The sequence below is a fragment of the Salminus brasiliensis genome, chromosome 11 (assembly GCF_030463535.1).
Source record: "Salminus brasiliensis chromosome 11, fSalBra1.hap2, whole genome shotgun sequence".
Taxonomy (NCBI): Eukaryota; Metazoa; Chordata; class Actinopteri; order Characiformes; family Bryconidae; genus Salminus; species Salminus brasiliensis.
The window spans coordinates 19,592,888-19,616,861 of NC_132888.1; the positions used below are offsets into that span (position 1 = coordinate 19,592,888).

Sequence of the window (23,974 nt, forward strand, 5' to 3'; positions counted from 1 at the left end):
TTCTCTATCTCAGTGCCTCTCTCTGTGGTTTTCTTGTGCCTGCCTCACCCGCTCCCTGGCTCTCTCTCGCTTTCTCATTCATCTCTATCTTCCCGGCACTCTCTGGGGTTGTTCTTTGGCAGAGGCCGGGGATGGGTTTCTATTGCAAAAAGTTCTGGAGAGATGTGAAAGACAAAAGGGATTAAAGCAGTGCCAGGGGTGCCCTGTCTCCCTTATTTCTTTTTGTCTTTCTCTCTCTCTTGCTCTCTCTTTCTCTCCAGTCTAGGAACAGGGGACACCACCACCAGCGAATGCACTCTACATGCCAGTGAGACCACTGAGCTGTTATGGCTCTGTAGCTAAGCTCAAGATCCTAATAGTTGAGCGGCAAGAGGCAACAGTGTACACACACACACGCAGACACAGACATACACACTCACACACACACAGACACAGACACAGACACAAAACTCCTAAGAACCAAGTCATCCTTGAAATCCGTTCAGGCTGGGGGATCGCATAAAGTAGCTCATCCATTCGGCGTTTGATCTATTCCCCATCTCCAGCCTGCATGCACAGTGCCAAAACAAAAGAGGAAGAGCCTGATATCGCGCTCAGTCACAGTGCCAGGGAGAAGAAAAGAGAAGAAAGGAGTGGAGACGATGACAATTCCTGCTCCAGTGTGGTCAGCAATCACAGAATCTAATTTGCCCAGCGCAATTTGAATCACACTCATGCCCTCCAATTAGGGAGTCAAAACACACAATGAAAAAAAAGCCCACATACTGGCTTTAATCTCCTCAGTTAAAGGGAGACACATCTTGCAAATAAGCCCGGGTGACCCCCTGGGATGCTCTCTGTGTTCTCTTTTTCCCTCTCGCACTTTTTCTCTCTTCCTTTCCTAGGGATAGTCAGAGACAGTCTTTCTTGAGCAGTGTTAAGGTTGAGCCTGCACTGACCAATTAGCTGTAAAGACCTCATCAGATGATGACATGCGGACTGGGAGATGGCCCTGTTAAAAGCTTCAGGGGAAGAGCTCGAGGAGAGTCACGCTTTTTTTTTTAGACACACTTTCCTGACCTGACCGTCACATAGTACCATTTGTCAAACAGACACACACACACACACACACTCATCCTCATCGTTTCCTATTACCCACGGGACTGGAGCCTTCATCATTCACCTCTTGCGAGCTCCAGCTACGGGCGGGCTCTGTCCTCCATAATTCACGACACACCTCCTAACACTGTCCGCGGGCGGACGCATGAGCCGACACAAACTATGGATGTTACAGCCGACAGTTATGGCTTCCATGATGGTTTCATCGACGGCCCGATGAGGGCATAAACCAGGACTTTTGCGGCATCGTTCAACGATAATGCCAAAGCGAACAGCGTCGCTAACGATTCCTCAAGATTCTGTCTCATTCCACAGAGACGTTCCTCGGGTAGAAGGCATCAAATGGTGGTGGGAGCACCAAGACAGGGCTGACAATACAGGGAGATGCTCATTTGGAGCTTTAGAGACACCAGGAGGAATAAGCCAGGTCTAAGCTGCCTTACTAGGTGTCAGGGTGACTCTCTCAGCATGCTCACTTTAGCTCCCAACAACTATGAAAATTGCCTTTTCCAGACTTGCTTTTAACTGGCAGTGCTGTGTCAGTGCTGACATCTGCCACACTAGAACAGAGAGCAGCAGTGCAGATCAAGACGCTGATAAAGGCCCATAAAGAACTGACCTGAGACTTGCATTGATGGATATACCATATATAGTACTAGTCAAAAGTTTAGACAGCAGCTTGGACAACTTGTTTCCCCACTCAAACCACAACCAGATCTTCAGTCAGTTCGATGTGATTTAGTATGTCTTACTGTCAAATTAAAAAAAAAAGAAAAATACCTCAGTGTGTAGCTATAGGCTGAGGTTGATGCTGTTGGGGCATTTTGCTGGGTTATTTCCACAGTGCTGGGTAGATTTGGGGTAGTGTTAGTGCAGCCCAGCCAATGGGTAAATCATTAGTATAAACTAACTGCACATGAAAAAGCTGATTAAAAAAGAGTCAGTATGGATCAGTAAGCAAAATTCTATAAAGTACAGATGTTCTATTGCTTGCTTTATGTGAAACTAATCAATAATTATGTGTTTTAATTCAAGTCAAAACAATAATAGAAATTCCTTCTGAACTGTGGATGTGTGACTGATCGGATTAGCTTAGTTAGCAGGCTAAATCACCATGTTTGATTCCACGGCTTGTGACAAGCGGAACAGTAGATTCCCACTGTGAAGAAATGCTCCAAAAAGCTACGGTCATTAGAAGGTTGGACACGGATTCTTCAGGAGAATTTATGAAACATAGCATTGGCCCTTAGCATAAGTGATATGCTGTGGTCTCTTTGGCTCTCGGAAAGCAATGGAAAGGAAGCGAGGGCAGTCCAGATGAACATGTTCAGAGTCACAGTGGGTCTTGAGCCCACCTGGAATCATTTGGTGCAAAGCAGGAATACCTCCTGAACAGGGTCCAGCAGTCCATTGCAGGCTATCAGACACATCCATTCTAGAGAAACATCAACTCAGGAAACAACAACTCTTTTGGCAAAATTCCAATAATTAAAACTTGGTGGATTGGACAGAATTTTGCCAGTATAAATTTAGATTAGGGCCAACAATCCAGACCTGATTAAAGCTCTACCCTAGACATGGAGTCAGGCAGGCTGGACAGCAGCAGAGCCACAAAGACTCCACAGGCAGTCCACCATATTTACAGCCTGTCTTCTTCTTTGCCCTGCCGCCCAGCCTCTGCGACAGGTGGCGCGCTCGTGGTCCTTGATGAACTGCCTCCATTACCAAACTTAATTACTAAATCGCCTCTCGCCAGGAGCAGCCCATGGCTGGCGCAAGGCGAGCAGCGCCTGGCCCTGCAGCAACGGAGGCAAACAAATAAACAGCGGCTCAGCCTCGACAGCCAGCTTCTGACTGCAATTAAGGGGCCATGGCGCTCTGCCTAATTAATAGCCTGCGATGCTATCGATGGGGGGAATAAAGACAATTGAGTTGCCTCTCCAGAGCCTGGCCTGAAAGCTCCAGGGCTAGGCCAGGCAAAGAGAGAGGGCAAGACAAGCACAGAGTGCGTGTGCTACGTTAATGCTGGAGCTTCATTATTTGTGTGGGTTAGACCAGTGTAGATGTAGACGTGTGTGGGTGGAGTTATGCTTGTACAGAGGCCGGTGTATGCATGCATGTGTGTGTGTGTGTGTGTGTGTGTGTGTGTGTGTGTTTGTGTGTGTGTGTGAGAGAGAGAGAGAGAGAGAAGCCCTCGCTGCACCGCTGCACCGGGGGCCTCCAGGGCTGGCAGTGTGCCCCAAACCAGCCAGCCTCATTTCTCACACTTCCTGAAGGGCATTTCCACTCAGCCTGAGCCCTGAGAGACCTTTCATGCCCAGTCGTCCTGCACCAAGGTCAGCATGGTCACCCTGTATCAAATCTGTAACACTGAAAGGCATCACCTCACTCGCCGACCTACAGCGCCCCCATCCTATTTCACAGCACACACACATTAGCAACAGGCCTGTTAAGCAAAGACAACTGGATCCTTGTCATTTTTAACAGCATTTATTTTCTCCCCCTTGTGGAGCTTAAATTAATACACCACACAGACAACTTGAACAGGTTGCATTATATTGTCCATTTACTTCCTTGCTTTTATAAGAGCACTCACACACTCTCTGTCTCTCTCCCTCTATCTTGCCAGCATGGGCCAGGGCAGAACACCATCTGCCGTAGGGGGCAGAATGCTGACGCTTATTAGGTCTCTTTATATCGCTCATTACCTATCTCATTAATGAATAAAACACAGCCTGTCCTGAATTAAAGCACGCGCCGCAGGAAATATTTACCAGTACCAGCTATTCTTTACTCTGTTCATTAGCAAGCAATGAAGAGCGAGGACGAGGAAGAGAGAGAGGCTACTGTGTCTCTCTGTGTGGGAAAGTGCTGGATTTAATGGAGCTCTTTATGGCGATGGCAGGGCAGAGAGCACATGAAGCAGTTGCCATCCACAGGTTTGGGCAAGATGGTGCTTATCTCAGCCATAAGAAACACTAGGCAGCGGGAAGCTACAATCTGCCTGTGAAGAGAATGTAATGAGGGCACCTTCTGGCTTGATGCTCAAGCTTTAGCTTAGCTACAAAACGGTCACTAGGTTAGTCTGCCTTGCTGTAATACTTGTACCTGACAGTTGGTAGCGCTAAATGCTAACGTTAGTCCTGCCAACTGGGCTGCCTTTAGTCTACGCATATGCAGGGTTGAGCCAGTTGGATTAGCTTACAGGGTAGGCTGTTTTTGGCCTAGTGACTGTGTCACCCATTCAACCCACTCAATAGGTCAGTTTTCACACAGTAACAGGCTGTGAGGCTGTGTAAAAATGGTACGAATCATTTTAAACACACATTATCACCGCCAGAGCGCTAGATGGCACCGTCACCGGGTTTGATAAAGCCGCCTCAACACTGAGCAGAACAAGCGATCAAGCCGGGAGCGCACATGCTGCCCTTTTTCCTTTCACTCCGCTGATACAGTACGCTATAGCTTCCATAGTTTAGAAGAAACACCATCATCACCACCTGTCTCGTACTTTCCTGTCCTTGTACTACAGCCAAAGCAACTGTGACAGTCCTTAAGTCTGAGCATTTGACATAATATAAACAATGATATTCAGACTTTTCACTGCTTTCTGTAAAAACTACATCAAACAGTACCTGTACTTTTACGTTCAGTACTTAAGTAGTACATTTCAGTAAAAACTACTTGCAATACTTAAGTACAAAAACTGTTGAATACTTTAATACTTCCACTTAAGTATAGAGCTTAAAGAACACTTCTACTTCTAAGTCACTTTTTTGATAGAGCACTTGTTCTTTTACTCAAGTCTCTAGTACTGTATACATGTCTGCTGCGCAGCGTTTTACTACTTACTACTTTGTGAAATGAATAAAAATGTTTTATTAATTTACTGTTTTTTTACATGGACCTGATTAGCTAACATTAGCTAGGATTAGCTAACATTCTCCATAGCTCACCATAGCCTGATATAACTGGTTGTCGATATAACTGGCATCGTTATTATAGTAGGCTATTATCCCTGCTGAAATTTCAGATGGTCTTAGCTTGTTTTGATGGTCACCATGGATAGGATGGTTGACCAGCTTAGCTCTTCTTGATAAACTAGCTGGTCTATCAGCTTTATCTGCCTGACCAAGCCATTAGTGAAGATCATACTGGTGGACCAGTGTAGTCAGGCTGATTGATCATCGCTGGTCAACAAACTTGTTCACGCCGGTCAACTATTTTGGTCAGGCCAAAATCAGCCAAACCATCAAACTTACTATTAAAACATATACTATGCTGGCCAAGATCTGGTCAACCAGCCTAACCACATTGACTAGTCTTTTTCTCAGCAGGGTTATGATATTTCATTCAATGTAAGTAGACATTACTGTTTTCTGTCAGCTAAGCATAAGCTAGCATATCTGATCACTAGCAAAACCAGCATATGCTGTATTTTGGATGCTGTCATATTGTTTTTTTAGCAGGAAGAAAAGCTTAACCCCCTGGAAACACCCTCTGGGCATTTTCTCGATTTTTGCATGCCTTCTTATGTTTTTTCGCCTTTAAAGGCATTTTCTTATTAGATAATACCCACTTGTTTTATGTTGAAATGTTCAGATCCATCTCAGCTCTCTCTGTAATGAGACCCCATGTGACCTAGAGCATTGTGTGAAGACATACTCGACCCTAAAGCTAAAAAAATGAACTCAGATTTGAGAAATATTTAGTATTTCTGTAGTAGTTTCCTTTAAAAACATACCTTTACTGATGTGGACCAATTGTTTTGGTGCTTGAAATGGATCTACCAGAGATTACAGATAAGAGGCAGATGATGGATACATGAATCCACCAGTTAGACAGGGTAAAGATGAGTACCTCAAACCCATCTTCTGGTAGTGCGCTGTATGACCTCGTAGCATTATGGAATTGAAAGGGCGGACTCAGAGTTTTAGGAAATGTATTTCAGCCCTGTATTATTGCAAAGATAATGCTAAAAACACTGAGAAACAACAGATGTGACACACTTACATGTTTGTAGACTCCAGAGGGTTAATCATAAAGTTATGTTTAACAACTATGCCTGTATACATTCATTTTTGGAGCTAAAACGAATAGACTATAAATAAATGAATGAATAAAACAAGCTGGTGGAGTTTGAGACTGTGCCTGTTACAGAAATATGACTGTTCCTCAAATTTTAAAGCTTTAAAACTAGTACGGGGACCATAAGGTGTTAAAATCTATTACTAATTAGCTCCTGAAAAAGAGTGACTTGCCTCCTTCAGTTCTTTCACACATAATATTCATGAGTTAGCCTCAAAGCACACCAGTTAGGTATGAGCGGTTGACATAGGTGTTAACAAAGCTGAACACTGAATGTTAAAAAACCTTACATTCCATCTTCAACTGTCACCACTCCGACATCCCTGCACACAAATACACCTAGCATTAGTCTTCTCTCTAAAAGCTACGGCTAATGACACATGCAAAGAAAAAAAAAAGTCTCGGGAAGCCTGTGCGCGTCGCCTCGACAGCCCAGTTGGGTTTGACAAACAGCTTTTGACAAGAGCAGTAACTGAAGTGAAATTGCAGCTCTCGCTGACTGACGTGCAGTTCAGACATGCGAAATGCCTGCCAGTGAAATTCAATTTGGCCGAGCTGGTGAAGAGGGCCGGCCAGGCTCATGGGGGCCTTCCCGAGGGGGTGTGTGTGCACACGTGGGTTGATCTGTGGAGGAGCCAGTGGGCAGGAACCGAGCTGCCAATAGCCTCAAGGCTTGGATGAGCCAGCCAGACTCCACACAACATCTCTCTCTCTCTCTCTCTCTCTCTCTCTCTCTCTCTCTCTCTCTCTCTCTCCTCTGTTGTTAGCAACAAAGTTCCTTCGCCTGTTTGTCCAAGATCCTCGCAGGCCTGGGGACTGGCAGCAGTGTGGGTGAGGATGTAACTTACCAAACTGCCTTTAGCCTCTAGCATCTGTGTCAACATATGATGTGGATGGGAGAATGCGTGTGTGTGTGTGTATTTGTTAGCATGTGTGTGTGTGCCTGTAAGCTCAGAGGGCTGTTGCCAAGGCAGCCACATATCTCCAATGGCTGCCAGTTTCAGACAGAGCCATCACAACAGCAATGAGGATGTGGCTTTTTTTTTCCCCATCTCAGTCTAATTACAAAGTAAACCAAGTACACATACACACACACACATACATATACACACACACACACACACACACACATACTGGTGTCATTATCATTACAGGCAGGAAACTGTTCATAATACCTGTGATTGCAATCATGCAGCATTAGCTTCTACTGTCCCAGTGCTATATATTCACTAGCTTGCTGTCTGACTCCAGTGCGACAGATATGGCTGGTTCTGTTGTCTGGAAGTTTTCTCCCTTTCAAAATTTCCATACCCTACGTTTATGCACCAAAAATACTCAAAATTGAAGGTAACAAGGTCACAATATGTAAGACTGCAATATGTAAACAACCTCTCTTTTGATTGGCTGACCTGTATTGTACAGGTGGAAACACTTCTCATAACACTTCCAATGAAAGTGGGTGGACTACACCACTGCATGCCAAATATGTGCTATCCAGTGTGTGCATGTGTTGTTGTCTTTTTGTGACATCACAGAAATGTGAAGACAAAAATAATATATGCTTATTATATATATATATATGCTTAATTTGCATATATGGAGCAGGAGTATGGGAGTATGGAAGAGCTATTGGTACGTGAGAAGAATTCAGATTTGATGATATGAGCGCTTTTATCATGCGAATGGTCTCAGTGGTGGGATTTGCCATGAGCGGTCCCTGGACAGTACGGTCCCACTGGTGGGCAGAACAGCACTGTGTAAAGCCATACCAATTACTCATAAGCTGGGAAATCACACAACGCGCATGAAAATAATTAAGATCATCCGTTATGGCCATCGCACAGCAGTGCGGCGGAACATAGCCTCCACAGTTAACCCTTCTGTGACAGTGGACACCATAGGGAGCTACATCCGTGCCCGGGGAGCAGCTGGGGGTTAGGTGCCTTGCTCAAGGGAACCTCAGCCCTAAATGCTTGATGTACAATGATGTTCAAGTGTATTTAGGGAAGAATGCACTCCTATGATGTTTTTCATGTTACTCCAAAACAAACAAACAAACAAACATACTGCAGAAATGGAACCATAGAGCCAAGCCAGAAACAGGTTTGTCTTATACCAGGAACCTTGCAGTAGGCCAGTCAAAGCTAAACCAAGTAGACCAGGTTTGTTAAATGCTAAGTGATAAAATGAACATGGACAGAAGGATGGATTAAAAAATAAATAAATGGAATTGCTGTTAAATTTCATATTAATAACGGAAGTTTAGTAAAAGCTGCATATCGAGTCCCCCCTGCATTAATATTGTTCAGTCTAATTGTTTTATGTGACCTTGTATACAGCATTGTGATCAGATAAACAGTTTTCGCGTAGCAACAGATTTTTACAGAATTGTTTTTTTCCCCACAGGAATGCACTTAAACGTGTCTGTAAACTTTTAAGCAATGATTCAAACTTCTCTACAGGTCACAATCTTCAAGCTACAGACACTAGATTTGGCACAATCGTAAAACTCAAAGAGCAGTTTTATACTTTATGCTTTATGAACCTGTAAAAGTGCATGTATTTGTCACTGTACTATGTACAGCGAATATGTTCTCCGCATCTAACCCTTCTAGGGGCAGTGAGTACACACACCCAGAGCGGTGGGCAGCCAACTCCAGCGCCCGGGGAGCAGAGGGGGTAAAGGGCCTTGCTCAATGGCCCAACAGTGGCAGCTTGCTGAGCCCGGGAATCGAACCCACAACCCTGTTATCAATAGCCAGGCGCTCTAACCCCTGAGCCACCACTGCCCGTCTATAAAGTCTATAAAGACAATTTTCGTATAGTTACCGTACATTTTTCTCCATAGGAATGAATGGTTAAATGTTAAGAAAGGTCACAGTGATGATGCCAACTGCCCACACACTAGCTGAGAGAATGCACACGCCTCTCTCTTCCTTGCTCCTCAGTACTGTCTGTGCTTGGACGAGCTTTTGGGTAAATGATCTTGGCAACCCACACTTTGGCCAAATGTGTTTGGAGACAGGTCTATTATTCAAATGTTATTGAATTCCACCTTTTGGAGGAAAATTGAGCTTTTGGACTTTTACTCCAAACGTATTAACATAAAACATAGTGGCCACTGTGGCAACAACCTAGCAACACCTTAGCAAACAACACCTGTACTATAGCAACACCTTAGCAGCCACCTAGCACCGCAGTAGCAAACAACCCGTAGACCACAGCATCAACTTAGCAACCACCTAGCAACATAAAATTAACCAGTACTGATAACCAGATACCATAGTAAATGCACTTTTCTAATTCATTCATTTTGGTGTATTTCATTTTTTGCTGTATTTGACCAAACAGGTCTTTTGCTCCTTTTATTAGAACCCATAGCTCTGATTTTAGCTCCATTTTGGTACCCAAAGAGATTTTTGGTAATTATTTCAAATGAGTTCATTAACATGCAGATTCTGACTGGCTTTTACTGAGGTCATATAAAATATCATGGTGGTTAAGATACAGCACTGACTGACTTTATCGTGTTACCCACTTTTTTGCAACAGATTTGGTCATTTTTGTTGATCAGTTTATATAGTATATTAAAGAACTGGAAGTTGAGTGTCATCATTATTAAAAAGGCTAAAAAAAAACAACCATATTCAATATTTTAACATATCCTATTTGCATGTACAGTCTGACAATTCCCCTGCAGATGATGTATAATCTAAAAGAATGAACTCTGACAGAGATAGCCAGAAGCTGCTTGCTGAAGGGTTCAAATAAAACATTCAGTAAAGCAGTAAACTCCAGAAAAGTCTACGGTCAAATTTAGTTTGCCAAAATAACCGAATGCACTGCGAGATTGACAATGACCTGCGGAGGAATGGCTGTCCCCGTAATGGCGGGGTGACATTCAGATTAGCTTTCGCAGTCCTGCAAGGCTGGCTTGGCCTTAAGGGATGCGGGCTGAGCGCGGGGATAGACAGACTCTATCAAAACCAGGCGCCAGATATGAATCGCTTAACAGGCAAAACAGAGACGTCAGAGTGAGGCTAATAAAGAGAGGTGTGAAAACGAGCTGCCAGTCTGATTTGTCTGCCTCATGTCCGAAATACTGAGCGAACGGCCTTTTCCCTTCACTAGCCATCACTCAATCAATCACTGACAAGGCTATCAGGCGGAGACGTCAGTGTGCTTGTGTGTAAAAAGAAAAAAGGCCAAAGGTTATAGGTGGAACAGAATGCTGTGCCTGTGGTTTGTATGTGTGTGTGTGGATATATGTGAGTGGTTGTGTGTGTGTTTTTGGACATCAAAGGTGACGGGGTCACTCGAGGCCTAGGACTGAACTGTCAATCTAACTGAAGCCTGCTTTGTGACAGCTGTAGGCCTTGCTTGCTTGTCAACCAGCAGAAAGGACGAGACAACGGACGTAACAGGCCCAGTCACGTCAACACTGTTTATCTTAAACGGCCGTTTTCCTTGGTTTCGGAAAGCACTCTCGAAAAGCGGGCAAATGCAGCTCGAGGGTGAAACAAAAAGCTTCTTTATTAATGCGTGCTACTTCGGCTCTTTCGAAGCATTAAACCAGCCCTGAAGGCCCTTGCTTGAACCTGGTGCAAAGCTCTACAGTAATGATCCGGCCTTTATCCGAGAGTGGCAACTATTATAGCTTTTTTTCCTCTCCAAAATACTGCTCTCTCCATTCCAACACAAAGGCTGTGACTTCGCTGACCTCATCACGGCATCGCCGAATACATGCTGTCTCGTTCTCGCCTCTGTCTCAGGGTCAACATGACAGCACCATTATTGTCAAAACAGACAAAGAAGAAATCCCAGAGGCTCCAAGAGCGATAATTACCCGCCGTCGGGATAATTGTAGAGAAAGATTTCAGTGCCTTCACCTCAAACCTTATATTTTCAATTCCAGACGTCCTGCGCGGGATGTATCAGTTTTAGTAAGTAAAAACAGTGGTACTTGCAAGCATTTTGGTGCCCATCAAATATTCTTCTCAACATAAAGAGCATTAAAATGACAATTTCTATGAATTTAACACAGATTCTGTGTTGAATAAAAGTTTGAACATCGCACTAGTACGATTACATTACAACTACCCTTACATTCCAAAAATGATTTATCAGGTGGCAAAGAGCAATGTAAAAATGCCTCCCCTGGGCGGGCATAGCAACAACCAAGCTGACCTGACAGTTGGGTCACAGTAACAAGAACGTCTGACAAACGTTAAAAGAACTAGTTTGACTTCTGCTTTGTCCCATTGTGTTCATCTTCAAAAGCAGCTCAAAATGAGTTTCAGACTTCTGAGTTTATATAAATTCTGAAGTTTCGGCTCCTGAAAAGTAAAGGTCTTCACACAATTTTTCCAAAACAGAGAACAGCATACCTACTACGCCACCCTTTCACTTTTTTTGTGAGGGGCAAAGCATATCTTACTTGAAATTTGTTTTTTCACAATATGAGTGATGTCTTCTCTGCTGTGAATCATCCACCAAGCCAATATAATTAACTATAATCATTTGGCTCCATAGAAAAGTGCAGATGTAATCTTTTCTTTTTTTTAAATAGTTTTGCCTTCTTCTATTATAAGAGATTTTTTTATTATATTATAAGCTATTCTAAAAGTAAGAGAAAGCAATCAGATAACAAAACTTTAAAATAATAACACTCTGGATTAGGTTATAGATTGAAGGAAGCGACAGTCGTTAAGGTTTTTGTGCTCAAGTTGAAAGCAGTAGTATCCCAGCACCCATCCCAGCAACGCCTGTTATATATACTTTTACAAATGGGTGGTCTGGTTTTCCTGGGAGTTTTTCTTGCCATGTCACATGTCTTTATGGACTCACGTCACAGGCACAGCCTTTAAAAGAGGATCCGACACATTTATCAACGCTGATATAATCAGAACGTTTACTGCAAACATGGAGGTATCAGAACGGCAAACTCTGCCTTCATCTGCTCATTCGCCCACTGTCAAACCAAAGAAACGTAGAATTCGAACTGAAAAGAGCACAACAAGACTGAGTCCTCATTAAAACCAGGATAAAACCAGGATAGGTGGCGAAATCTCTGTGACTTGAAAGCATTCAAAGGTGATGCTGAGTTGGTCTTTTTCTTGCTGAACAGGTATGATATTTTCATTTTTACAACTAGGTACTAAAACGTACAGGCAGGGTATCATTGCTGTGGATTTTGTGTGTTCTTGCACTACAGTGTAATATAGTACCATTGCATTACCTGTATAGCAGCCTAGCCAGATAGCTTGCTAACACTGTTTAAACTAATTTACCTTCAAATACAAAGTTACTATTGTGGATATACATACATTATTTTGTGTAGACAGTGACAGGATCTGCATTTAATCCAAGCTCTGACTGAGCTCTCTCTGAATACTCCACTCTGAACTACTCCACTGACTGAATGAAGGAATGTAAACTTGTAATGATCACATTCATCCTCTCTGAAAGGAGACCACTCCTTTAAAAATACGTGTTATACACATAATATGTTTGGTGTAATTACACACTGTCACCAGAGGGGTCTCTGAATCCCAGAAATAGATACAGACTATCACTTAATTTGTTTTAACAGATAATCAATAATATCTACCCAGATAATTGAGGAACCATGCCAATCCTTGCTACAGTAGCCATAACCAAAAATACTAACATTAGCTATTGAACGAACAGCGTTTAAAATCATATGCCCTTTCTCTAAGCAACGACAAGATTGATGTTAGGTTCACTACAAAAACACTGTGTGATCCATACACTGATGAACCTGGCTCAGCAACACTAACACAGCTTCTGCTTCACGCTGCAGCTGAGAGTGATGGAGCACGCCAGGGCCTGCTGAGCTACTGCCAGGAAAACTGCAGCATCGTTTACCTACAGCTGGGAGAGTTGCAATAAACTGAAAGGTCCTTTACCTGCCTTAGGCCATCCCTGCTGTTCTGCATGATCCGCAGGGCATAGTTGGAGCGCTGGCCCCTGCTGTTGAACTCGATGTGGCCTGTTAGACCTTCCAATTCTACCTATCCAGGAAAGAAGCAGACATAGGCATGATCAGGCCCACAGGTCTGCTGCTCTTCGTACATCAAGCTTCAGTGCTTTAGCAATTAATGGGATTGTGTTGACAGAAAAGCTCCCCGCTTCACTGTTAGCTGGAAATTGGTTAGCGATTTAGCAATAAAGAGGGCAGTGGACCCACATCTAAGCTTTCTTAGGAATGAAAGCTCTTCTAGCAAGCAGAGTATAGTGCAAAGTGCATGACGTGCACTAATGATAAACCGATAGTCGTCTGTGTTTGAGGGCTAAAGAAGATATCTCTGTTGCTCAGGATGAACGCACCTCTGACTAACCAGCTGTGGTGCTCTGCAAGTTAGGAGATCAGTGGTTCACATGTAAATGCATATGGGTATTTTTGTGCTCACAATATATGTCTGTCATGCTGCAATCAGGTCAAAAATTTATAAATGAAATTAAAATGTAATTAAATATTTAGTTAATGTTTTAAAAAAACGTTACAAGGTAACACTCTTTATGTGCGATGTCTTTGCGAACCTTGAAGCTGAAGCTTTAGCATCAGCCTGAAAAGAGCTGTTATAGTAGATTTAATGAACTGTTCTAAATGATAACATTCATAAAAATACTATGTGCAATGATTATGGCACATAGTATTCTGGGCAGATCACTACCAACATGTTCTTATATGTGGCCTTACTTTACTGCCAAGGACATAAAATATTACTGTAACATTAAAAAAATTAATTAATTTAAATGTATTTTATTTCCGAAGACAAAATTAAATGTGATTATAATATGATCATTTCACTTTATTTCATTTTTTTTTACTTTATTAATTATTCATAATAATTTTTATATATAACTAATATATATAATATATAATATAATATAATATATATACAGTCATGCCCGAAAGTATTCATACCCCTGGCAAAGTTTGACTTAAATTTACTTTTATTTAACCAGAAGTTATATTTTTGCCTTGAAACGACACAGGCATCTCCCAGGAGATAACACGATGATGTACAAGAGGCATCATTGTGGGAAAAAGTATTTCTCAGCTTTTATACACATTTGAACAAAAAGTGGCATGTCCAAAATTATTCATACCCTTTGAAAACTGTCACAGTATATGGGAAAATCCAAAGTTCTATACCATTCCAAATAGTCCAAGCTGTTTTAAAGCATCCTAATTACCCTGATTCATTGGGAACAGCTGTTTTAATCAACTCAACAGGAGAAAAACAGCAGCTCTCTGCAGTTGGTTTGTGGACAGTCATGGCTAAGACAAAGGAGCTCACTAAGGACCTGCGGCTGTGCATTGTGGCCGCTCACAAGTCAGGAAAGGGCTATAAAGCCATATCAAAATGTTTTCAAGTTCCAGTGGCTACAGTGCAAAGTATTATTAAAAAATACAAGAAGTTCCGCACTGTGGAAAATCTCAGAAGATGTGGTCGGAAGCCAAAAGTGACACCTGTGCTGGCCAGGAGAATAGTGAGAGAGGTGAAGAAAAATCCAAGGATCACCACCAAGGCCATCCTGGTGAATCTGGACTCTGCTGGTGGCGACATCTCAAGGCAGACAGTTCAACGGACACTGCACACTGCTGGGTTCCACGGACGCAGGCCAAGGAGGACACCACTTCTCCAGAAAAAGGCACACAAAAGCCCGCTTGACCTTTGCAAATGCTCATCTGGACAAAGAAGAAGACTTCTGGTGTTCTGTTTTATGGTCAGATGAAACAAAAATTGAATTGTTTGGCCACAATGATGTGTGCACCATTTGGCGTAAAAAAGGAGAAGCCTTCAACCCTAAGAACACCATCCCCACTGTCAAACATGGTGGTGGGAACCTAATGTTTTGGGGGTGTTTTTCAGCCAATGGACCAGGGAACTTGATCACAGTAAATGGCACCATGAAAAAAGAGCAATACATCAAGATTCTCAACAACAACATCAGGCAGTCTGCAGAGAAACTTGGCCTTGGGAACCGGTGGACATTTCAGCACGACAACGACCCAAAACACACAGCCAAAGTGGTGAAGAAATGGTTAGCAGACAAAAACATTAATGTTTTGCAGTGGCCCAGCCAGAGTCCTGACTTGAATCCAATTGAGAATCTGTGGAGGGAGCTAAAGATCAGGGTGATGGCAAGGAGACCCTCGAACCTCAAAGAGTTGGAGCTCATCACTAAAGATGAATGGGCAAAAATACCAGTGGAGACATGCAAAAAGCTGGTCAGCAATTACAGGAAGCGTTTGATTGCTGTAATAGCCAATAAAGGCTTTTCTATTAATTATTGAGAAGGGTATGAATAATTTTGGACATGCCACTTTTTGTTCAAATGTGTATAAAAGCTGAGAAATATTTTTTCCCACAATGATGCCTCTTGTACATGTGCCTCTGTGTCATTTCCAGGCAAAAATATAATTTCTGGTTAAATAAAAGTAAATTTAAGTCAAACTTTGACAGGGGTATGAATACTTTCGGGCATGACTGTATATAACATAACTATAACACACACACACACACACACACATATATATATATATATATATATATATATAAAATGTGTGTATAATGTGTGTATATATGTATGTGTGTGTGTGTGTGTGTGTGTGTGTGTGTGTGTGTGTGTGTGTGTGTGTGTTTGGTCGGAAGCTTACATACACTCATGATCATGAATCTCATGGCAATATTGGGCTTTCAATTATTTATTTTCTGGAGCAGACTGCAGAATAAGTGTACAAGTGTACAGTGTACATGCTAGCTGATGGCTACCAAGAGTGATACTGATTTCAGACCCCCCCCCCCCCCCCCAAAAACTACTTAAAAGTGTTGTGCCCCGATTTCTTGTTTCTTTTCTATTATAGGTGTATGCTTTAGTCATTATGGCTCTGAAAAAGAAACAGTTCAAAGAAACCCCAGTATTGCCCAGTATTGCCATGAAATTCATGTCCATGATGTGTGTATGTAAACTACTTACTGCAACTGCATGTATCTTCCATGTTAAAGTGGAATTCCAGCAGTGAGATTGACCAGTGGAACCAGCGGCATTAAGTGCTTTGTTTTTTACACCCCCCCCCCCCCCCCCCCAAACTATGAACAACTGTTACTCAAATTTCTCTAGAATTTCTCCCAATTCCTGGTTCTGGAGTACCCCCTGCCCTGCCCTGATCCTAACACACCCATTTCCAACTAATCACCTAATTAGCAAACCTTTCCTGGGTTGAAGTGGGTGTGTTAGAGCTGGAAATCCCTGCAATGTGCAATGATTTAGGAAGAGCTTCCCGGAACACCTACAGGACAGAAAGGTAAGGAAGTATATATGACATGTATGACAATAAATCCAGAGTTTGTGCTGTAGGCTATTAAACACACCATGAGTTAATGATAAAAAGGCCCTTGCTTGTCAGACACCCTCAAGGTTGGGGTTGTGCCCTTTAAAAACTACTGTAGGAGATGATAAATGTGTGCACTGCTGTAGTAGAGCAGGTGACTGGCAGCTTGTGACCTCTCCCTGCAGGCCTGGGTCTCTTACCATCCTCAGGTAGTTCATCAGGCTGGTCCCGTGCTCCCAGATTTTGGAGGACTTGCAGGACAGCTGAGTGGCACCCACGTTCTGGCTACGGTTCAACTCCTGCACAGCCGCTACCACCGTGTGTACCGCGTCAAACAGCAATGCTGACGACAGCTGGGACAAACACAAAAACACACACACACACACACACACACACACACACACACACACACACAGAGAAGAGAGCAAGAGGTTAAAGCCTGTCCTGGCTGAGCTAGATATTCCACTTCATTAAGAAGGTTTCATGTGCTGATGGTGTGAAAAGCCCCCCCCCAAACTCTTTCTCTCTAAAGCTGGCAACACTGACCATTCCAATTACTTCTGACCGCGTGGTCCTGAAGTGCAGGCCAGGGACTTTTCCTCTCCACTCACCCCCATTACTACACTGATGCTAACATAGACTGAAATGGGCTTGCACTGCGTTACTACATGGCACTGCGACTCGGTCTGGGGAGTCAGTGTGGGCGGGTTTTTAAAAGCACATGGCTGGCTAGACAACTCTGAGGTGTGAGGCTATTTTTGGACAGCCAGGGAGGTGAAAGGGAATGGGACCACTGTTGGCAGAGAGCATCTAAGGCTGGTGTCTGGGCTGTTCACAGGGAGTAAGCACTCGGTCAACCCTTTAACAGTCACAGTAAGAAATACATTGGCCAAAAATATATATTTGTAAAATCATGTCCCTAAATTCTTTACTATTACATTTTTTTTATCAGTTTAGGAAGCAGATACACAAGTCAACCAACTGGTTGACTTGCCCAGTTAGGATAATGGTAGGCATGAACTAGTATTACAGTATTGTATTAGAGAACAGGCCCTGTCTAAAAATAGAACAATAATGTTGTCCTAAATTAAGAAATCCCTTGAATTACAACATCAGATACATGTTAGAGTAAATTGTGATGATTATAGCTAAATAGCTGTAGCTATAGCTTCTCAGTGCACAGTGTTCTTTAGTGAGGCTCAGCTTATTATGTAAAAAGTCAATGTCTTTTAAGATAAAATTCAGTTTAGCAAAAAAAAAAAAAATAGCGATATGATCTTCTGTTTACCCTAACTGGGCAACTCAACCAACTCACACATGCTTTTTAGAGTAACATAGCGATACATTTTATTGTCCTGTTTCTGCAATCCAACAAAAATACAATTGCTAGGGTGCAGAACATGAAATCGGTCAACTTTCCATGTAGCTTCAAGTAAATGCCTAAAAAGTCGTGTTTGCCATTACACTTTTATTTTTCCTCAGCCTTCAGACAACAGTATCTTTTTATGACACTGCCACGCACATTACATACACTATTAGGGGTATAAGGTCAAACAACCAAAGGTGGGTTTTGCTGAGTTTTAATTAAAGCAATTTGATCACGAAAAAGGTCTACCATGCAGTTGCAATGAGAGTTTAAGGGTTAAAGGTGGTGTATCAGGGACAAGTCAATGTTGTTACTTCTTTAAAAGACAAGAGGTCAATGTGCTACGTAAACATTGTTAATGGTTTGCTCCTCGGTCCACATATAGAAACTAAGCTGCAAAAACAGCCCATTTTGGATGCTTCATGGTGGCATCCATTTAGTCTACAGCATAGTTTAGGCTGACTGATAAGTGTGTTACTGTAGACAGTCTGTAGTAGAGCTAGTAGAGTGGACAACATGGGGGAGATGATTATGCTGTGTTAATAGGGGTCAAAAGTTAAGAACATTCATGAGTCTTGACACAGAGAGAAACACTGCTACCCAACATCAGACTTGCCTACAGTTCAACCAGTTCAGTGCTGGATCTGTTATGATTGAAAATCACAGCAATATTGCTTGATCCACCAGCAGCAGAACACAGGCTTAAACAAATGTCAATAGTGGTGTTTGCTGTCTCAGCTCAAAATCTGAAAAGTTTAACTGTAGTGTGAAAATGGTTTTCTGTGAGACACTGATATTGACTTACCCCACAGTCAACCAAATACTCATTCATTACATTCGACAGATACGAGAATCAGGCCATGGTACTGATTTAAGGCACCAAATGTCTAAAAATAGTATTATCATGTAATTTATCATTAATCAAAAACTAAGCAGACTCCATTGATTTAGTTAAACAATCTAATTGATTGAATCTTCCCACAATTTGGTTGGTTTCTGGGGATTAGCTAATTGTTTTTAATCCTCAGTTCTCCTACACAAGGCTTTTGAGGCCTATAACATCCTTGCAAAAAAAAAAAAAGAACAGCGGTTTTGACCGGCTTGGTCAAATTAGTCAGGCTGATGACCATCTAGTCCATCAAACTCAAAGGAAGACATGCAATTTGCTGGTCAGGAGCTGGATTGCCAGTCTTGATGCCCAGCAGGGATGTCATGCTAAATGTTAGGTCTGTTTACATCACTGAAACCATTTCAGGGATGAGCTGGCTATATATATATATATATATATATATATATATATATATATATATATATATATAATAAAGCTAATATGGATTTATTATGGTGGGTGCGCTCCATTTACCTGTGCCATTTTGTTCCTGTTTACATAGTTGCAGGGGTGGGCAAACTCACTTAAATGGCACGTGGGCAACACTTTTACCAACTATTGTGCAAACTGTTAAGTAGCCTGTTTACAATTACAATAAAAATATCACTAGAAACCTTGTAGCTGTGTTATTGAGGATGAATTGTCGCTTGTGCCAGGGTTTGCCATCATTTTCCATGGGCCGTTTCTTATGATATGACTTGTGTCTTTAGTCTGGCGTTGAATATGTGAAGTCTTGCTGTATTACTTTATGTATTTCTTAGCTGTTTTCTTGTTCCTCATTCCCTGGTTCCTTCTAGTTGTATTGGATTTTGGCCCTTGCCTTGTTGTCCAGAGTTTGGATTAGGGATTTGCTTGACCCCTGCTGTTTTAGTGTGTTTGCAGCTTAGTTTTGGATTTCCCCATATAAAGCTACTTAGCACATATATCCTGCTTCTTCTCCAACTCTGTTACAATACCAGAGCTTTTCTTGTGGCATTTTCCACTGATCCCGATAAAACTGCAGTGCTTCAACACCAGCTGATATATCAGCCGGCCCCCCAAACTAGAACATCAACATTAGTGAAAAAGCAGAGTGCATCTCTAGCAGCTGATACGGCCTTGGTAGGTGAAGGCTGAACGAGTGTGTGACAGAGTGTGAGGTTGCCTACACTGAGCAGAAGGAGGGCATTACTGCCATGTAGTGAGATACAGGTCTCCTGGTTAATCTCTTCGCAGGCCCACCTGCTTAACCCCACGCTGATAAATGAAAGAGCCCAAGTCTGGGGCTTAACTGTGCTCTCCCGCCTCCACCACCGCGGAGATGTTACAGCACAGCCTCGCTGTCACACTGCATTCCTAACAGGCCGGCGTAGCGCAACAGTTCCTAGTGTCACTGCAGGGTGAGGGATGCTCCTTTCCCTCTGGTCTGTCTGCTACACTCCAAAACCGAAGCTTCTGATGATTTATTAAAGATAAGAACTTAATTAGAAGGGGAAACACGGCTTGAGAATCTCAGACGGCTTCTAAAAACAGAAGCTGTGGATTTTTCAACACCCCCCTAAAAAAAGAAGAACAAAAATCCACCTTGAGGCTTTAATTAGAATAGAAAACCAGTATAAGGCCTTCTAATGAATCCTAACTTTTCTCTGCGTCTGTGAGGTCAGACAACATGAAACAAAGACCACCTATGCATTTTTCATTAGCTTTTAAGCTTTCCATTTTGCATGACTTGAAGGAGTTTAAGCGCCGCATGAGAGGAGGGAGAAAGTGTACTACAGATGTTCATGTGTGCGTATGTGTGTGTGTGTGTGTGTGTGTGTGTGATAAATTATAAAAGCTCAGTTCCTCAGTTGTGGGGTTAGGAAGAGTACTATTGATGGTGAATGTGCAAACATATTGCCTCCTATCTACTGTTGTGATGAAAAAAAACAAACCTGAAATTGAGCCCTGCCTAAACTAAAGAGCGTACAGTAATGGGAGCCAAGCACTGGCTAGCTATAACATAGGACCTTGCTATGTTCAGGTTTAAGCATAGCTAGCTATGTGAAACACTGCACTGCACAGGCTAGTTTATACTTAGCAGATGAGCTAACTAGAAAAGGCTACTACTGGAACTACTGGGTGTCCTAAGGTGTCCTAGAATGGAAAACTGTCAGTAATGTGTTCAATACGTTTACACGTCCTTGAGTAATCAGATAATGGGGGAAATCTGGGTAATTGGAGTTCTGCATTGCAACCAACCAATAAACTCACAACATTAGACATAAATCAAACGACATGTTTGCGAAGTGCGGACCACGCTTGCTGGTTGAGGCAAAGAAGGAGAACTGGAGCTGGAGCTCTGGGGGGCTTTGAGCTGATGGGACCCAAGACCAGACCTGCCCCCCCACTCCCACCCCCTGCCAGGCAGAGGTGGAGTATAATTGGACCATCGAGAGATTTTCATCACAAGAAGGACAGGGGAGAGGAGGAGTATGGGCGTGGTCCTTCTCCCAAACTTTTAGTTATTACATAACTCCATTAAACCCAAATTTCATGCCACAATAGGAACATACATCATTGAAAAGGTGAGGAATATTTAAATCCTTCAGTTTCAGAGTGGCTCCAGAAGTGCTTTGTCGCCGTCTAGCTGGTGCTGTGTTAGACACTGCCTGCTTATTTCTAGTACCACAGTCTGTTTTCGCATGTACACAGACTGAGAAATCCGAGAGAAATCGGTTTATATTACTGAAACCAGATAAGGGTGTATTCATGCTCTGAGAAATACAATTACTGAGCTAAAATCTCTCAGCTCTCTTTATTGGATTTCGTAAGTGGATTTCTAGACCTCACTCTAACCTCAGAAATCGGAGTATGCTGTTTAAATTACGACTTAAATAATCAGATAACCACAGAATCAGATTTTTGAGTGCATATAAATGCACTCACTGGTGTCTCCTCTTGTTAAAAACAAAACCCATGTAAGTGGCTTAGAATAGGGGTAGAAACAGAGCTGTAAAATGGCTAATTGCAAAACCCCCAAACTATTACTTACCAGTCCTGGCTCATTTTATTTAGGCCCCAATTATTTACATCCACCCAGGCCACAAGCCATAGTCATTCAAGGATAAACACAACTGCTACTTTGGGAGCAGCAAAAAAAAAAAAAAAGCTAACACTAGTCTGACAAAAGCAAGGATCAGTGCTGTTATCTGCTGTATTGGGGCCAGTGGAGCAGCTAAAACCTAATGCTAAGCCGACCAAAACTAGAACTGTTGCTGTTATTCAGTTTGCTGGAGCCTTTGTAGCAATGAAAAGCTAACCAGCTACCAGCTCTCCAGCAAGCTAACCACATACCATGCTGCCTGGACACCAAGAGGACCCAGAAAGAAAAGCAACATGATCCGGTAAGAATTGGTCAAATCTTTGTTGCGGTGCCAAGCTAGGTTATGCTACGTTATGTGGCTACTGTGGGCGGTCTTGGTGACATGAACCAGCCAGTGAAAGCAGTGCTGTTTATTTTTTACAAGCTCTGTTTGCCACTGATTAGTTTCTTTCTGAGGCAAAATAACAGGGTTGTAAAAAGGCCTGTAATACTGCATGTGAGCATTTTGTTACCCAAATCAAAGTCTCATATATACCATGTATACATCAATTAACAGCAAAATATACACTAAATGCATTCTATGGCACCTTTAAGGCTACATAATTAATAATTCTGTTAGAATTTTAATAACTTGGCTAAAACACTAGGTGCTTAAGTCAAAGCCTAGATCCACTTGGCTTTTAAGAGAGTAGTAAAAGTCAAAAGAAATGGTATAATGACATCACCACTAATGAAGCATTACATACTGGTGTCCCTGCAAAAGGGGCGTGGTCACAGTTCTCCTGCCAGGAGCGGTTGAGGCTGAGGAGAAAGTCCTGGAAGAAGGGGTGTGTCCTGTTGAAGACAGAGAAACCGACGATGTTTACCCGCTGGTCGGCGACATCGTCCAGTCGCAGCAGAGAGAACTCCTGCGGAGAGAGATAGAGAAGATAGAGAACTTCAATGGTCAGAATAGGGCGAAACTAGAGGTCAATAATGTTTACATCTCCTGGTGAGTCTGAAGAAGTGGTTGGAGATCCTGGTCCTGGGTTCTGCCCCACAAAGCCAGTTTTCTAGCTCAGCCAGCTATCTTTATGCTAACTTTTCCTCTCACCATGAAAGATGATGTTTATGCTGCAAGCCTAACCCACTCTTAGGTAGGCTGAGTTCGGGAAATCGTATCACAAACAGCTCTTGGGACAATCAGGGCCAGGTTTTTGATGAAGGTCACTTTTTTATGTTTTTGTTGGCACATTTGTGGCATCAATCCCATGACCTGTATAAGTTCCATTGGTGGAAATAAATCCTACTACACAGAGAAAACAGTGGTCAAAGTTCAAACTTCATGAGACCTACCCCTGGAGTACACTTTTCATGCATACGGTGGTGATGGATCATACTAATGATCCAACAAATTAGCTATTTAAGCCAAAGACCTCTTACAATACAGGTATTAATCTCAGGCTACACCATTATAGTAACTACAAAGCAAATTCACCTTATAGTAAATTAAGGTTTTCTAAAGGATTTTTCAATTATGACTACCGTCCCGTAGCTCTCACGCCCATCATCATGAAGTGCTTCGAGAGGTTAGTCATGAGGAACATCAAGAACCAACTGCCCTCTTCATTGGACCCCCTGCAATTTGCATATCGTCCCAACCGCTCCACGGACGATGCCATCACCACCATCCTTCATCTCTCCCTTACCCACCTGGAGAAGAAGGACACCTACGTCAGAATGCTGTTCATAGACTTCAGTTCAGCATTCAACACCATCATCCCACAGAACCTCACGAGGAAGTTAAGCCTGCTGGGCCTCAACACCCCCCTCTGCAACTGGATCCTGGACTTCCTGACAGGAAGGCCCCAGTTAGTCCGGTTCGGGGACAGCAGCTCCAGCACCATCACCATGAACACTGGGGCACCTCAGGGCAGTGTACTGAGTCCTCTGCTGTTCACCCTGCTGACTCATGACTGTGTTGCGAAACACAGTTCTAACAGCATCATAAAGTTCGCCGATGATACAACTGCGCTGGGTCTCATCAGCAAAGGCGATGAGTCAGCATACAGAGAGGAGGTGCAGCAGCTGACAGACTGGTGTACAGTCAACAACCTTCACTGG

At 42.7% G+C, this 23,974-nt stretch overlaps 1 protein-coding gene across 2 annotated transcripts in view; it reads right to left on the bottom strand.

The window, feature by feature from the left end:
* grik4 (glutamate receptor, ionotropic, kainate 4) overlaps nucleotides 1–23,974 on the bottom strand; it is a 510,448-nt gene that overhangs the window by 73,505 nt on the left and 412,969 nt on the right. For both annotated transcript variants that reach the window (XM_072692120.1, XM_072692119.1), the window contains exons 10-12: nucleotides 22,618–22,779; nucleotides 16,753–16,905; nucleotides 13,116–13,220 (exon numbers count right to left, since the gene is read on the bottom strand). In XM_072692120.1, the coding sequence (XP_072548221.1) occupies nucleotides 13,116–13,220; nucleotides 16,753–16,905; nucleotides 22,618–22,779 (420 nt within the window). The remainder of the gene's footprint in view (nucleotides 1–13,115; nucleotides 13,221–16,752; nucleotides 16,906–22,617; nucleotides 22,780–23,974) is intronic.